Source organism: Nomascus leucogenys, chromosome 13 (assembly GCF_006542625.1).
Source record: "Nomascus leucogenys isolate Asia chromosome 13, Asia_NLE_v1, whole genome shotgun sequence".
NCBI lineage: Eukaryota > Metazoa > Chordata > Mammalia > Primates > Hylobatidae > Nomascus > Nomascus leucogenys.
The window spans coordinates 21,869,097-21,885,991 of NC_044393.1; the positions used below are offsets into that span (position 1 = coordinate 21,869,097).

Below are 16,895 nucleotides of genomic sequence, written 5' to 3' on the forward strand. Positions count from 1 at the left end.
TGAATTAGGAAGTTTTAGAGACCACACTCTGCCTATGATGACCCCACCTACTAATTAGGTATGACCCAATCAGTGCCTCAAAGTCAGACCAGTCAGATTAGTAGCCTCTCCTCCCTTGGTAGGTGGAGGCAGGCAGAAGGCTGCAAAGTGAAAAATTTATCCCCTACTCCAACCATAGATATAAGTGAAAGCATTAGGGTGACCAACCATTCCCATGTGCCCAGACTGAGAGGTTTCCCAACAGCTGGACTTTCAATGTTAAAACTGGAAAGTTGTCAGTCAAACTGGGACAAGTTGCCTAGAAAGCAGCAAGGTCAGGTGTTCCCTTCCATTATCTTTCCCTGCCAGGAACAGGCTTGTCGATGCTGCTGCCGAGAAGTAGAGTGTGCATTCACACACAGAATCCATGTCTGATGGATTATTCCAACATGACAGCCAAATAAGCTGAAGGGAACATGGATTTTGAAAAGACAAGTTGCAGAAAATCGGGAATATATGCTAAACCTCCCAGGGAATGAGTATGGCATAGGCCGAGTGGGTATCTGCACAGGTGTTTTGCAGTGTCTGAAAACATCTGGGGGAGACACATTAACTGCTGCAGCTGGCAGTTCTCATCTCTTGCATGCCACAAGCAAGATGGTCCGGAGCATAGACTGTCCATGTCTTTGGAAGGAGGTTGGGAAGACCAAGCCTAGATGGTTCTGGGAAAGGTAAACTGGCCCTGAAAGACCAAGAATGTATGCCTGGCAGGGAGGTGGTAAGCAAGAAATTGGTTTTAGTGGTCCAAGGGGAACAGAAGAATTCAAACCCAATCTGAGCAGGCATCAGTTTTCAGCGTGACCAAACTGACAGAAGGCAGTTAAAGCAACTCATTGGATGAAAAGGTTTTTATCAAGAGAGAATATAGATCTTACATCAGGGAGAGATTTTATGAAGGCAGTGAGGCAAAGGATCCAGTCCTGGGGAAAGTAGCTAGCAGCACTGAAGGAAGAGGCCCAGGCTTCCTTACCTGCAAGGTTGGTTCAATGATGTCACTGGATTAATAGTATTAAGTGATGGGGAAACTATACAATAGCAAGAAGGTGGTTACTGTGGCAGAGTTCATAACTAGAGAGAGCAGCTGGGAGGATCAGGGTCCCTGCTAGCTGCTGGCAGTCCAAGACTGGCTCCAATTCCTCCCAGGGTAAAACTCAAAGGAGAAAAATAGTGGAGAAGCCAGGGATGCAGGCAAATGGACCAGAAGCATACATGTGACTCCAATCTTCGAGCACCTGAGGCCACCTGAGGCTCTCCTCCCCTGCAGACAGGCATAAGGCACCATTTCCAGCCTCTGCTTCCTAAACAGGAGGGGGCTCCCAGTAAATAGCCTGCCTAGCTTCTCGGTGGCTCTGCCCCACCAAGTCTAAAGGAAGGACTGAGACAGACCGGGATGATGACCAACCTGGAACTTTATCAGTCTGTGCCCTCGAAATGTATTGTGGTCATTGGTTTGTTTGTGGGTTTGATACTTAGATCTACCAACACAGCCAGGCCAGGGAAGGAGTGTATCTCCAATCCTTCTGTGGTTTCCTGATCAGTTGAGTCCCAAGTTGGTTCCCTCTGTCCTCCTCAGGCCAAGCTGGGGGAGACAGGGAGGACAAAGGGCAAAGCCTCTATAGGTGATGATCTGTTCTGCCTCCTTCTTTTCGAAGCAGATGGCAGCCGTGGGGAGCTTTCCCAGCCCACCCTCACGATCCAGACTCATCCCTACCGCACCTGTGACCCTGTGGAGATGAGTTACCCCCGGGACCAGTTCCAGCCCGCCATCCGGGTGGCTGACTTGCTGCAGCACATCACACAGATGAAGAGAGGCCAGGGCTACGGGTTCAAGGAGGAATACGAGGTAAGAGACCAGCCTGTGGGGAAACTTCCTGATAATTTCAGAGGCTTATTTGGGCACTAAAGCCTTGCTACAAAAAGTATGGCTCCCTGGCCAGCAGCATCAGTATCACCTGGGAGCATGTAGGAAATGCAACGTCTCAGGCCCCATCCTTCCCTACTGAATCAGAACCTGCATTTTAACCAGAAACTAGGTGATTTGTGTACACATTACATTTGAGAAGCACCATGCTAAATAATTCGAAGACATCCTTTTTCACTCTTGTTTCTCTACCCTTCCCCTTTCATTATCCAAAGTTTCATTATCTCCAAAGTTTCTACACTTTGGAGTCTCACCTCCATTCACTATGCCAGAATGGCTCAAGCTCCCATCCCACGTGCTGTAGAAAGGCCAGCACATCTCCCCTGCCAATGATTTCCAGCATGCGTGCTTGCTCTTGGTCACCTCTTGTCTCATACTCAAGTTTCTGTGGTATTCTGGTCCCCGCTCCCATCCCCCGAAGGCAATGCTTCATCTCCAGTGACCACAGTTCCCTCTTTCTGCACCATCTCTTCACCCTGCATTGGGCATCCCTTTACCACCTCCCCAAAGCATCCCTAACACAAAGGATTTGCAGGTAGTGGTTGTTACCGAGGTTTGGGGAATAATAGAGAAGGACTGCAGCAAAGGACAGGCAGCACCTCAGTACAACGCTGTTCTTCTTATAAGTTCCTTAACCATGACAGGTCTCTAGTTTCTCTCAAAGTCTTCTTTAGTGTCTTCAAAACTTCCTCCACCCCACCCCTCAGCATCCAGACAAAGGGCACCATGTTCCTCTTTTATTTTGCAGAACAATTTAGCTTTCTTTATCTCACTCTTTTTGTTTCAAATCCTGCCCATTAGGCCCCACCTTTTACAAACAAAAAGCAAAATAAAATAAAAGGAAAATGCATTAAGACGTTTTTCTGAACCAAAGAGCAGCTCACTCTCCAAGAATAATTCTGCAACTCTCCTGGTTGCAGTTAGACTCCAGCTGCAGCCAGCTTTGAAAACAAGAATTTCTTTCTTCACTTTTCCTTTCCTGTCTCTCCCTTCCCTCCTTCTTTCCTAAAATATCTTCTGAGTATCTTCTGTGTACCATGCTCTGAGTTTTATGTATTTGTGTTTTTTTGTTGTTTGTTCTTTTTTTTTCTTCACATGCAGCGTGTGCCCCAGATATGCTTGATTCAGTTTTGCTGTCTGCAGTAGAAAACTCATTGGCTCAGACTCCACACATTTGGAATTCTTGATATTGCAGACTAAGTTTATCACTCAGACTATATTCTGAGAAAGAGCTTACAAAGCAATATTTCTGAAGTCGTATGAGGTCATGAAATTGTGCTAAACTGGGGGTCCAGACAGCTGTATTCCACTGTAGCAAGCTGTTTGATTTTAGAATTTTGCTATCTGAGTTTTAAAAATTCTTTATTAGTTGAATGAATAATTTGGATAAGGTGATCTCTCAGGACCTATCTGGTCCTAAAACTCTATGAGAGTTTAAAACATGGTGACAAGGGGCATGTTTGACATATTTATGAGAACAAAAATGTTTATGCCAATGGATGTGAGTAATTACCAGCTTGAGAGACCTAGCACTTAATTTCAAAAATGGTGTAAGTAAAATAGCACTTTTCATATTCTTATCTACAAATCTTGAAAGGATATTATGATCTCATCACTACCCATCCCTGGATCTCATTTCCTAGGGGGTTGAATGGTCCCAGTCTCTGGGACATAGGGTGCATGTGAGCATGCTTTATGTTTGTGTATGCAGACCTGTTTGTTGAGCAAATGTCAGGAAGGTAATGTTATTTGAAAATGGTATATTCAACATTAATCATAACAATTTGATTAAAAATTTCAAATATCATTAAGGGAGATATGTGGCTTACCAAAAAAAAAGGGACAAGCAACCAAATGCTGAGAAACACATATGTAAGAACTTGCAATCTGAAATTTGAAGACAGAATTACAAGTGTATTTGACTACTTTCATGCATTTTGTTCTAGATTAATATTTCTTTTAAAGCATTCATCCCTGTGTGGTGAGTTGCTTTTCAAACTTTCTTCTTTGTACCCTTTTACATTTTCCAAGCTTTCTAGCATGGAAATGAACAGCTTTTATAATGAGAAAACAAACAATACATGTTATTTCATCATTTGAATCTCAACCAGAAATCTAACTAGGCTAGCCTTGGCCTCAATTAGTCCAAATTATATTAATCAGCAAGCTGTAAAGCTTAGCTTCTAGTTAACATTATTTTCTGATTAACTGAGGGTTAATCGGAAAATATTGCCTGATAAAAGTCATTTCACAATGTGCTAGCCCACAATGTCCAGCCCAGAATACAGCTGGATATTGCTTTGATGATCAAGGCTCCGGTGATATCTCAAATCTTCATCCTGAGCATAAGAGTCACAGATCTGGGCCGGGCGCGGTGGCTCATGCCTGTAATCCCAGCATTTTGGGAGGCCGAGGCGGGTGGATCACGAGGTCAGGAGATCGAGACCATCCTGGTTAACATGGTGAAACCCCGTCTCTACTAAAAATACAAAAAATTAGCCAGGCGAGGTGGTGGGCGCCTGTAGTCCCAGCTACTTGGGAGGCTGAGGCAGGAGAATGGCGCGAACCCCGGGGGGCGGAGCCTGCAGTGAGCCGAGATCGTGCCACTGCACTCCAGCCTGGGTGACAGCGAGACTCCGTCTCAAAAAAAAAAAAAAAAAAAAAAAAAAAAAAAAAAAGAGTCACAGATCTGCTAGGAGAATCAGTGTCCTATTGCAGATATAAGACTCCTGAGCCTCCAGTCCTACTCTCATACCAACCTGCTTTGTGCTGTTTGTTGCCTGTCACTTCTCTGCTCTGTTCAGTTTTTTCATACAAATGAGTGGGTTTGACAAGTTGACATCTAAGGGACATCTCAGCCATAGCAAGCTGCATCAGAAGACAAAATTCAATTCAGTTGAACAATCACTTAAAATTTGTTCAGTAAATATTTACTATTTACTATTGCCAAGGATGATTCTAGGTACTTAGGATACAACAGTGAATGAAACAAAGATTCATGCCCTCCTGAAGCTTCTATTCTAAGAAGGGAAATAGGAAATAAACATAAGCTTAAAAAATAAGCAAATTATATAATGTAGTGTGTTAGACAGTGAAAAATACTGTTTGCTATGTTACAAACCACTCCAAATTTTAACAACATAAAACAACCAATTTCTTGCATTCATTGATTCTGTGGAATCTGTGCAGGGTACAACAGGGACAACCTGTTTCTTCTACACAGTATCCAGAGCCTTGGCTAGGAAGTCTCCAAGGCTGGGGGCTGGAATCATCTGAATGTGTCTTCACTCACATGTTTAGTGACTGACGCAGGCTTTCAACTGGGATTGTCCACTGGAAGACCTACCCATGGCCTCTTCAGTGGCCTGGGCTTCTTCACAGCGTGGTAGCCTTGGGATAGTTGGACGATTTCCATGGTGGCTCAGAGCTCCATAGGTGAGCTCCCCAGATAACAAGGTGAAGAGTGCGTCACCTTTGTGACCCAAACTTGGGTATCACACTGCATTATTCCTACTATGTACTATCGGTTGTAAGCAGGTAAAAACTCCCCACTTTCTAGGAGAGGGGAATTTGACTCTATCCTTGATAAGGAGGAGGGGCAGTTGCCAGATTCTAGAGGAGCATGCAAAGCAAGAAATATTGGGGAAGAAAAAAAAAAAGCCCAGGCATGGTGGCTCACGCCTGTAATCCCAGCACTTTGGGAGGCTGAGGCAGGTGGATCACCTGAGGTCAGGAGTTCAAGACCAGCCTGGCCAACATGGTGAAACCCCTTCTCTACTACAAATACAAAAATTAGCCAGTCATGATGGTGGGTGCCTGTAACCCTAAGTACTCTGGAGGCTGAGGCAGGAGAATCACTTGAATCCAGGAGGCACAGGTTGCAGTGAGCTGAGATCGTGCCACTATACTCCAGCCTGGGGGACAGAGTGACACTCCATCTCCAAAAAAAAAAGAAAAAGAAAAAGAAAATCTTTGGATAATAATACAGTCTGCCACAAGTACCATGGAAAAAGAACGAATAGAGCAAGGAAGGGAAATTTGTTCCAGGGACATGAAGTAGAGGAGGTTCCAATAGTAAATGGGATAAAAGGGTAGTCCTTAATTAGAAGATAAAACTTGAATATAGACATGGTGGAAGATATCTGGAGGAAGAGAGTTCCAGATCCAGAGAGTAATAGATCTGGTATGTACAAGCAGTTGCAAAGAGGCCAGGGTGGCAGAGGCAGAGTGAGCAAGGGATAAGAGTAATAGGAGATTCGACTGGAGAAATAAAGAGGCACCTGACCATGCTATGCATTACAAGCCGTTATAAGGACTTTGGCTTTTACTCTGACTAAAATGGAAAGCCACTGCAGAGCTTTGAGAAGACAAGTGCTGATGATCTGACCTTACTTCATTCTAGCTACTGTGTTGAGAATGGAACTTAGGAAGGCAAGGGTGAAAGCAAGTTAAGAGGACATTGCAGTAACCCAGGTGAGAGACAACGATGACTCAGGGCATGGCAGAGGAGGTGGTGAGACGTGGTTGGATTCTGAATATATTTAAAAGATGGAGCCAATAGCATTTCCTAACACATGGTATATGTTACAAAAGGAATTAAGGGTAACTCCAAGGCTGTTGTTTGTGCCACTGGTAGGATGGATCTGCCTCTAATGGAAATGGGGATGCTCAAGTAAAGCAGAGCTGGAACAATCAGTAGTTTCATGTTAAATTGAGTCTGCAATGTCCATTAGACATATTAGTGTCTCCATGTGGCAAGGAGGTAGCTGGATCTATGAAACTGGAATTTGGTAAAGAAGCCTGGGCTGGAGAGAAACCTTTGGGAGTTATTGGCCTATAGATGATTAAAGCCACAAGACTGGGTGAAGTCACCAAGCCAGTGAGTATAGACAGAGACAAGGACCTATGACCAGGCCTTTCAGAATTTCAGCTTTAAGATATGGGAGCATTTTCCAGGGGACAGACACTGTACTAGGCTCTGGGAACTGAAATAGAGCCCTTGCCTGCTAGGGAACGTAGAGCCTATTCTTAGAGACAAAAAAAAATGCCACCATAGAGGTATATCAAGAGCTATGAGAATCCTTGGGGGTGGGATGCATTAACCCAGCCTATAGGTAAATAGCCAGTGGCTTTCTGGAAGACATAAAGCCTAAACCAAAGCTTGAGAAGTAAGAAGAACCAAATTAAAGAAGGGAAGGGCGTTCCAGGCAGAGCGGCTAGCATAAGCTGTGGCACGGGAGTGGGCACAGCAGGTTGAGTGAGGGGAACCAGAAACGGTTTGGGAGGAAGCATGGAGGGAGATGGGACTGAAATTGTCAACAGGGGCCAGGATGAAGCAAAAGAAGGGTATTTGTTACGCTAATGAGTTTGGATTGTAATCAAGAAGCCACTGGAGCCATCGAAGAGAGCAGGACTTTTTAAAGTAGATTTGCATTTTAGATCTTGTAGAGATCAGAGCAGGGACAACAGAGGCAGGTAGGCGGCTGGGACAGTAATTCAAGGAAAATATGCGGCTGCCCAAACCAGGAGACTGGGCCCAGAGCCCAGACAAGCCTACGCACTTTCTCTGCATGTAGAGCCATAAAATCAGCTTGTTCTCATTGGCATGAAAACTTGAGTCTCTCAATATGTATTTTAAGTTCAATTATTTGAAATAATGTATGAACTGTCTTGAATTGAGAGTCAAAATGCCTGGAATCAAGTCCTATAACATTCATTAAGTATTCAGGTGACCTCAGGCAGGTCACTCTCCTCTGGGCCTCCATTTCCACATTTATGCAGTGGGAGCAAAGGGGTTTGTCAAAGTGATCCAAATAACCCTTCTGTCACTGATATTCTGGGAGTCTAAATAAGAACCAATCGGCCGAGCCAGCTGGGCCTCCCTCCCACTGATGGTGGCATGGGACCTCACTATCTGGGGCTACCACTTCCATGGTTATGTCTCAAGTTCTAAAAACCACAATTGGCCAAGGGCCTTGGGCTCCTAGGAGCTCAAGGAGGCCCAAGGCAAATTAACTTCACCTGCCAGACAGATCTGAGCCTCAGTCAGAGGCTTTCAATTTGGGTTGCGCATTAGAATTACCTGGGGAACTTTTCAAAACACACCAATGCTCAGGCCACATTTCAGATCAGTTTCACTGGGGGTGGGATGTATACTTCAGTGTACAGCCACATTTCAGAATCACTGGGGGTGGGATGTATACTTCAGTGTTTTCTAAGCCCTCCAGTTGATGGGAATATACTTTTAAAGCTGAGAACCACTAAGAAAACCCATGGAGTCCCCAGCATGTGCCCACAGACCATCCCCTGGCGTGCTCTGCCAACCCTCACGTCTATTCCTGCCGATGAAAGCGCATGTGATTCTGAACCATAGACCCTTCCTATTAAAGTCAAGAGCATGTGATTCTGAACCACAGCATCCTCCCTCCTTCCCCCCAGCTCCAGTTCTCCCACCTTCCCCTGTTACACAGCAAAACCCTAAGCATCACAGCAAAATATAAGAGATGTGGGCTGGAGAGCTGAGTTGTCTGTGTCCCATGTAACCCCTGCCATGGTAGTCAGAAGAGCAGTAGGTTTAGGGAAGATAAGGGAGAATCAGAAGAGGTGACTTTGTGATGGAGAGATGAAGAAGCACGTTCATCCCAGTTCAATCCAGACAGGCTGTCGTCATAATGAATGGAACCAGCCCAGAAGGGCAACCAGAAGGTACTGGTTATTACAGCTCCATTAAGACTATTTAAAGCAACAAGGAACAGCTGTGAGGAATATGATGCAGCCTAATGAAGAGCAAACATTTGTTCATTTTCCAGCTCAGGACGGACATGCCATATGTATGGCTTTTGTGGGGAAGGCGTGTGTTGCCATCTTGTTCTTAGTCATCTGTGGGTGATGGGGTGATGGCAGGCAGGCAGCTTTTGAATGGGGTGTAACCATAGAGATGGAAGTTTTAGGTCAACCCAGGTGCTCCCTTCTCTGCTCAGAGCCCCCTGAGCAGTGTCCAAGGACACCTCTGCTTCTCCCACAAGGTTTGCTCTCCTCAGTTGGTGACAGAGTGACAGAATATCCCACCACAGGCAACCTCAGAAAGGTTCTGGTTCAGCTCCTCAATTTGCAGATAAGCATGGTTCTAGGGAGGGGCATGAGGAATTACTGGCCCATGCCCAAATCATGAATGGGAAATCCATGGGGTTCTTCAACTCTGGGAACTCATAATGACCAAAACAGGAATACCTGGGCTCCACCTGCTCATTTCACTGCACTCCACCCCACCTCCAGTTTGAAAAAAGACAATAGGCCATTACAGGGAGTGGCCAAAAGCCATCAGTGACCCATGTGGTTTCAAACTTGGGAGTTTTCCAGCAGGAAAGAGCTCACATAGAAGAGACTATTACCAAGGTTATGATCATAGAAGAGTTACCAAGGATCTTGGAGGGATCTAGGATCTTGGAAGAGTTACCAAGGTTATGATTGTGGCCCCTGGCAGTCTGCGTCTTTACTGTAGCTGGCTGCAAGTGTAGAGAAGAGTTGCTGGCCTAGAGTCAGCCACCCAGAAGCTCATGCATGACCATGGAGACATGTGTAGGCAGCTGGAAGTCTGTAGCCTGAAGTGAGTTATGGGGATCCTCAAGATTGTAGGCTCACAGCTGGGAGGAATAGAGGTACCTTCGTGTGAGATTCCCCATTAAGGGAAAAAGGAAGAGACTCAGTCTTTCCTGTTTAGCCTATTTTTATTGTTCTACTTACAATACTGTTTCTAACAGAGCACATGGTGGGTTCTTTGTGTATTTAATACAGGATCTCCCCCAACCAAGTGAGCGATTTTCAGGTGGTACTATAGAAAAATCCTTTGACCAAGAGTCAAAACCTGGTTCTCAATCTGCTCCTGAGACTCTGGGTGGTCTTGGGCAAGACTCTTCCCTCTCTGGGTCTCATTTTCATCTGTGAAATGTTTGACTACAGGCTTAGCATGAAATACTAAAGGCTGATAGTATATGCTTCTATTTTATGAACATTCATCTGGCCAAAAACACTGATTGAGTATTTATTGTGCACCTAACACTGTTTGGGCACTGGAGATAGAAAGCTAAATAAAGAAAATAAAGATGCTACTTTAAAGAAAGCTCATGGTCTTGCCACACCATGCAATGATGTAACAGAACTCTAGTTCAAATGCTTTGGAGACACTTGCTTTTTGTCACTTCTTGTTGCCAAAAGGTATCAGAAGTTTCAGAAAAGATAAGACTCCGAGTTAGAGAAAAGTAGAAGAAGATGAGTAGAGGAGAAGGTTGTGTACAAGAGGGAACTACATGTGCAAAGCTTGGAAGCAAAAAACGAAACGATTAAAATGCTGCAGCCAATTTTTTGAGGAGAAACAAAGATGCCTGCCTATGAAAGGAGAAATAAAATGAAACTAGTTGGGGAGATTTAATAGGAATCTTACACCCATTGCACAGTTTTCTTGAAAAGAGTTACCAAGGTTATGATCATGGCCCCTGGCAGTCTGCCTCTTCACCACAGCTGGCTACAAGTTTAGAGGAGAGTTGCTGGTCTGGAGTCAGCCACCCGGAAGCTCATGCATGACCATGGAGACGTGTGTAGACAGCTGGAAGTCTGTAGCCTGAAATGAGTTATGGGGATCCCCAAGATTGTAGGCTCACAGCTGGGAGGAATAGAGGTACCCTCGCGTGAGATTTCCCATTAAGCTATAGACTTCTTGAAGGCAGGGAATTTGTCATCTAAAGGAGGCCTTGTAGCTTTTAATTGGGCCTTTTAAAGAGTGTTTTGTGAGTCTACATGCAGACATGCACTCAACTTCTCTGCCTTGATCAAAGCTCCTGTCACAGACAAATACCCCCATCTTGCTGCAATCTGATTTTCTACTTAGCTTCACCAGCAGAACTCATAAATTACTGTCTATTTAGTGACATGGTATGCAATAATATTTGCTCTCCTGATGCCACTCTGAGTAGACGTCATTAGTCATCCTCTCCTGCCTTCTCTGTCCACATTTATAATCCCTAAGTCTTGTACTTTTCAGCACAGAAGATGGAATCTGTTGAAAGCTTGGCCTCTGCCAAGGCCACCACTAACTCCTACAGCACCTATGAGTGAAATAGCAAAAGGTGCACCTGTCTCAAGATATTTGACTGTCACCTTCCAGAAAATGTTCATAATAAATATGGAAACCCTAAAATTTCTGCCATATGCATGGTGCTTCCACAGGTGCAATGCTCTTGGATTGTACACAACCTGAAGAGTTGTGATTCCCTTGTCACCCACAAGCTGACCATCGACATCAGTAAATGTGTTAACTGAACCCGTGGACCACAATAGAGACCAGACCTTAGGCTCCCAACAGATTATGAAACGTTCCCATTCCCTAAATGCCATTTTACCTACACCTAGAGGGACCAGCTTGTCCCAATTTTCCCAAAATGGTCCCAGTTTTAAAACTGAAAGTCCTACATCCTGGGAATCCTTTTGGTCTGAGACAAACCAGAATAGATGTTTCAGAGAGTTCCCATCATCTTTGCCCTTGTAAGAAAAAAGAAACTGGATGTTTCTACCATTGTGAAAGACAGTGTGGCAATTCCTCAAGGATCTAGAATGAGAAATACCATTTGACCCAGCAATCCCATTATTGGGTATATACCCAAAGCATTATAAATAATTCTATAAAGACATATGCATACATATGTTTATTGCAGCACTATTTATAATAGCAAAGACTTGGAACCAACCCAAATGCCCATCAATGATAGACTGGATAAAGAAAATGTGGCACATATATACCATGGAATACTATGCAGCCATATAAAGAATGAGTTCATGTCCTTTGCAGGGACATGGATGAAGCTAGAAACCATCATTCTCAGGAAACTAACACAAGAACAGAAAACCAAACACCACATGTTTTTATAAGTGGGAGTTGAACAATGAGAACACGTGGACACAGGAATATGACACCCCGGGGCCTGTTGGAGGGTGGGGGTGGGGGCAAAGGGAGGGAGAACATTAGGGCAAATACCTAATGTATGCGGGGCTTAAAACCTAGATGATGGGTTGATAGGTGCAGCAAACCACCACGGCACATGTATACCTATGTAACAAACCTGCACGTTCTGCACATGTATCCCAGAACTTAAAGTAAAATTTAAAAAAAAAATCCTCGATGTTTTTGACTGAAGATGACAAGAGAATGATTTCTACAAGTGGACCAAAAAGGCTCAATATTATATCCCTGGGAAAGAGGATATGGAAGATGGAAGATTCTGAGCACCTACTGTGTACCAGGCATTGTGCCAGGTGCTATGGGTATTGTCTCAGGTAGTCACTAATCATCACAAAATTCTGTAGGGTGTGTTATTTTCCGTTTTTTAAAATTTACATACTATAAAATTAGTTTTGGCAGAGTGTACAGTTTTATGAGTTTTAACTAATGCATACAGTCATATAAACACCAACACAATCAGGATACATGAGAATTTCATCAACCAAAAAGTTACCTTGTGTTACTTCTGTATAGTTAAATCCTTCCCCACCCATAACCTTCAGGATGTATTTTTGATTCTTTTCAGAAATGTTTATTGACACTCGAAGTGGTGAACTTACTTGCAGTAAAAATATTCAGACACTTTAGTCTGTCTGCCTTTTGCAAAGCTCTGCCTTTTCCCTGACTCATATACACAGTTAGTGTGCAAGTGTATTTCTTGACAAGACGAATGAAGGAAAGACCCAGGTAAAATGGTGCCTCCTTGCTGAAGACTCTCCAGAGTCTTCCCTGCACCAGAAGAGTACAGTGCTGGGCAGGGGTGTAGGGAAATCCTGGCGGGCTGGACTGAACATGGAGGAGGTAAGCCCTCAGCTGTGCCCTGGAACATTAGCCAGGAACTGCCTCATCAGCGATCCCTGGGCCTGGTTTTGCTGCACCCTAGGGCATAACATATCCAATTACCTCCAGGGATATAGTCAAGCAAAGGGGAGTGAAAGGGGGCATTGCAAATGACAGAATCTGCTTAGGATAGGAGGTAAACGGGTAAATGAAATGGGCTGGTGTGCCCTCAGCCTTGAATTGGGAGTGAGCTGCTCTAGGAAGCTTTATGTTTTGACATCTTAATATTTTAGGCATATCTCAGAAAGGCTTAGGTGCAAAGAAGAGTGTCTAAAGAAGGATGGCAAGCTTCTGTTGGTTTAGCTCAGTAGAGCCAGGTAGAAGAAAAAATCAGCCACACAGGCATCAGGGATCATTCTCAGTTCTCGCAGATAATTAACGTACTAAGTGGGACATTGAGGTAGGTTTCATAGTCCTATGGACTGAGTCAGCACAGCAGAACACAAGAAGTCTGTGACTTGTGGTCATGTGGTCTGAGCCTCCCACGGGCTCAGCTTTGTGGATAGGAGGGTGGGTTGCACTCACAGCGAGAGTTAGTCTGGGGCGGGTACCAGATGATAATTTTATTCTAAAATCTGTAAAGCCTATCATCAAGGATAAAGAAGTTTCCAGTGACAAGCACTGTCTGCCATTTATCATGATGCTGGCACTGGCTCAGCCTCCCCCTCTTAAAAAGTTTCTGGGTCGGGCTCGGTGGCTCACGCCTGTAATCCCAGCACTTTGGGAGGCCGAGGTGGGCGGATTACCTGAGGTCAGGAGTTCAAGACCAGCTTGACCAACATGGAGAAACCCCGTCTCTATTAAAAATACAAAAATTAGCCGGGTGTGGTGGCACAGGACTGTAATCCCAGCTACTCAGGAGGCTGAGGCAGGAGAATCACTTGAACCCAGGAGGCAGAGGTTGCGGTGAGCCAAGATCATGCCATTGCACTCCAGCCTGGGCAACAAGAGCGAAATTCCATCTCAAAAAAAAAAGATCCAAAACATTCCCACTGAATTATAACAAAACTCACGTTCTTGTCCTTGGTCCACAAGACCTTGATTGAACACCATGCCCCAACCCCAAGCCAAATCCACATTATTTGTCATCCTCTTCTTCTCTCTGCTCTGGAGCGCCTCCCTTTCTAGAGGCTCTAGAACACAAAAAGCTCATTCCATCCCAGGGCCTCCGCACTTGCTGTTCCCTCTGAATGGAACATTCTTTCCCCAGCTCTTGCCAAAGCTGGCACGTGCTTATCATTTAGTTTTTAGCTGAAATGTATTGACCAGAGATCAGCAGGGACATACCTCCTGGAGGTGAACAAGTTGGGTTTATCACTTGTTGCAATGAAGTGAGTGCACACCTGGAAGTGTGCATTCCTGTGGGACATTTCAGGAAGAGGATGTTAGAAAGGACTCAGAATGTGAGCTGTGTTTGCTGATTTGAAAGAAGCCCTAAGGAAGTGAGGTTTTGTTTTAGGTTGTACACACTGGGAAGTGGTATGATTGGATATCTTAATACATCTTACCTATAAGAAGGGAAGATCAGATGGAGGCTAGAGCTGTAATTGGCAAAGAATCAGTAGTCGCTCATATTAACCAGAATAGGGGGGTGTTTGGTCATTTTTTTGGCTTGGACAATGTTCATATCTTTGTCTGCATCCAGATGCAACTTGCTTTTGTCTTGTTCCATCGTGGTCTCAGAGCGGCCTTGCCCGTGGTTGGTCTTCCATGCAATTGTCCATGTTCAGCAGGAGAGCACCAAGGGCCACCTGTGAGTGCCAGGTCAGCTCCCAGAATTCAGGGGCTGCTTTTCTCCCTCTCAGATCTCCCCTTTTCAGAGTTCTGCCCACACCACCCTATCTAGTCCCTTGCCCGGGTCCCTGTCTATCCCAGCACCTAGCATCCAGATGGTCGCTGGGGAAGGAAGGAAGTGAGCGAGGGAGGGAGTGGGGACAGACTCAATGTATATTCTTGGGCACGTCATTTCCTGTCTCGGGACCTCACTTTGCTGATCTATAAAATGAGTCAATAATTTTCTCAAAAGATCCTTCCAAATCTGACTTTTGAGGATTCTATAAATACCACGGCGCAGCTTTCCAGGGATAAGGACATCCCCAAATACATCTTTTGAACTAAAAAAAAAAAAAAAAAAAAATGACTGCCTTGGAAAAGCAACACTGTTGAAGAGTAGGAAACATTTCCACACTCAGAGAGGAATGTAAAAATAGGGCTCAGCACTCTCAGGAGAAGAGAATGAGAAAAGGAAAGTGGAGATTGATAATGGATGAATATAATTAGATGGCAATTTTGGTTTCAAAAGAATGTGATTAGTGCCTAATGACTGCCACCATTCCCTGGTCAATCTACTGTAACTAGCCACTAATGGAAAAATAATGCCCTCGGCTTGCTCACTTTGAAGATGGAAATGAGTCTCTCTTTCATACTTTTCCCCCTCATATTTTTTTTCCTTCAAGAGATTATCCCTTATTAGATTGTAGCTCCCTAAAAAGGGAAATGGATGTGTGATCAAAGTCTGCCAATTACAGGGTCATTACCACTCCCTCCCAGTGGCTCTATTAGGCATCCCTCCTCTGCTTTTATCAACATCGTCACAGCCCCCAGGCCCACTCGCTCCCCTTCAGCCCCCAATAAGGGAGACAGAGGCTCCCAGAACCATGACAGGGCCTGTGTGGTTTCCCACAAAGTGCCACTCACTTATCACAACTGTTTTGTTCGGTTTAGGATTGTCGAGGGATAGGTGCATGCTGGGGTGTCTCCTGGAAGGCATGGTGTTGATGGTGAGAGGACCCCAAACTGCCATTCAAGGATTCTGGGAGTGAACAGAAGAGACTTTCATCAAATCTCTGCAGGATGTTACAGGACAGAGAAAGGGCACACATTTACTCTGTGGGGCCCCATGAGATGGCATAGGCAAAGTACAGTGAGGTTGAGTAAAGAAAAAACTCTGGCGAGTCTGTCCAAAAGTGAGGCCAAAAGTTGGAGAAGTGGTGAGCTATCTGTCATGGAGGGTATCCAAGTGATAGATGCTATGGATCTGCTTATCAGCTGCTCGGAAGGCCATTGTGGATGGGAACACCACTAGGCAATTTTCAAGGTCACTGACACCTCTAAGATCCCAGGCTATTTACCCTCTGAAAGCACAGAAGCCACCTCATTCACTAATTATTTCACTCATTCATTCATCCTAAATAGGTCTTTCAAGCACATCTGAAGAATAGAGCCAGCATCGGGTTCTGGAGATACAGTTGTGACAAAGATGCTACCCTTTCCCTGAAAAGGCCCATGGCCAAGTTGAGAAACAGAGTTAAATTATTAGATGCAAAGAAGCCCATCTAATAATAGAAGTAACTGGCTTTACCTGGGAATGCAGTGGGGTGAGGGAGAGTGAGCAGAGAAGATTCCACAAAGAAGATGCTTATGCTGGGTTTTGAAGGTTATGTAGGAGTTTGTCAGACAGACTCAGGTGGAAGGGAATGTCAGGCAAAGGGAACAGCATGTGAAAAGTCTTATAAATTTTAAACACCTTATAACTGGTAATATAGATATAAGAGCAAGAAGTGATGCTGCAGGGGCATTTGGGGTGAAGTCATTAAGGATGTTGCACTAAAGAGTTTGAAATTTATCCTGAAGGCAATGGCAAGAGGAGTCACTGGGTCCTATTCACATTTTAGAAAGATCTTTCTGATTACAGTGGAGAATGGATTGGAGGGGACAAACCCAAAACAAAAGAAACCAATGAGGAGACTCATAGGAAAGTATTTTAAAGTACCATTTGCAAAAATTATGGCTGCATAGTAGCATCAGCTGGGGAGTTTTAAACACTACCAATTCCTGTGTCCCACCCCAGAGAGTCTGACTTCATTGGTCTTGGGAGGACCTTGGCTTTGGGAGTTGTAAAGCCTGCCCAGGTGATTCTAATGTGTGGTCATAAAGAGACCTTAAGCTAATGGTAATCCAAACCCTGGCACATGGCAAGTACTCAACACAATTATTTTTTCAAAAAATTATTATGAAAACAGTCATGCTTTCCTGCTTTTGGCT

At 44.5% G+C, this 16,895-nt stretch overlaps 1 protein-coding gene across 4 annotated transcripts in view; it reads left to right on the forward strand.

Moving 5' to 3' along the window:
• Positions 1-16,895, forward strand: part of PTPRT (protein tyrosine phosphatase receptor type T) — a 1,129,549-nt gene that overhangs the window by 1,038,651 nt on the left and 74,003 nt on the right. For 2 of the 4 annotated variants that reach the window (XM_030825446.1, XM_030825447.1), the window contains one exon: positions 1,692-1,882. In XM_030825446.1, coding sequence (XP_030681306.1) covers positions 1,692-1,882 — 191 coding nt within the window. The remainder of the gene's footprint in view (positions 1-1,691; positions 1,883-16,895) is intronic. The other 2 variants (XM_030825445.1, XM_030825448.1) reach the window with 1 other exon arrangement.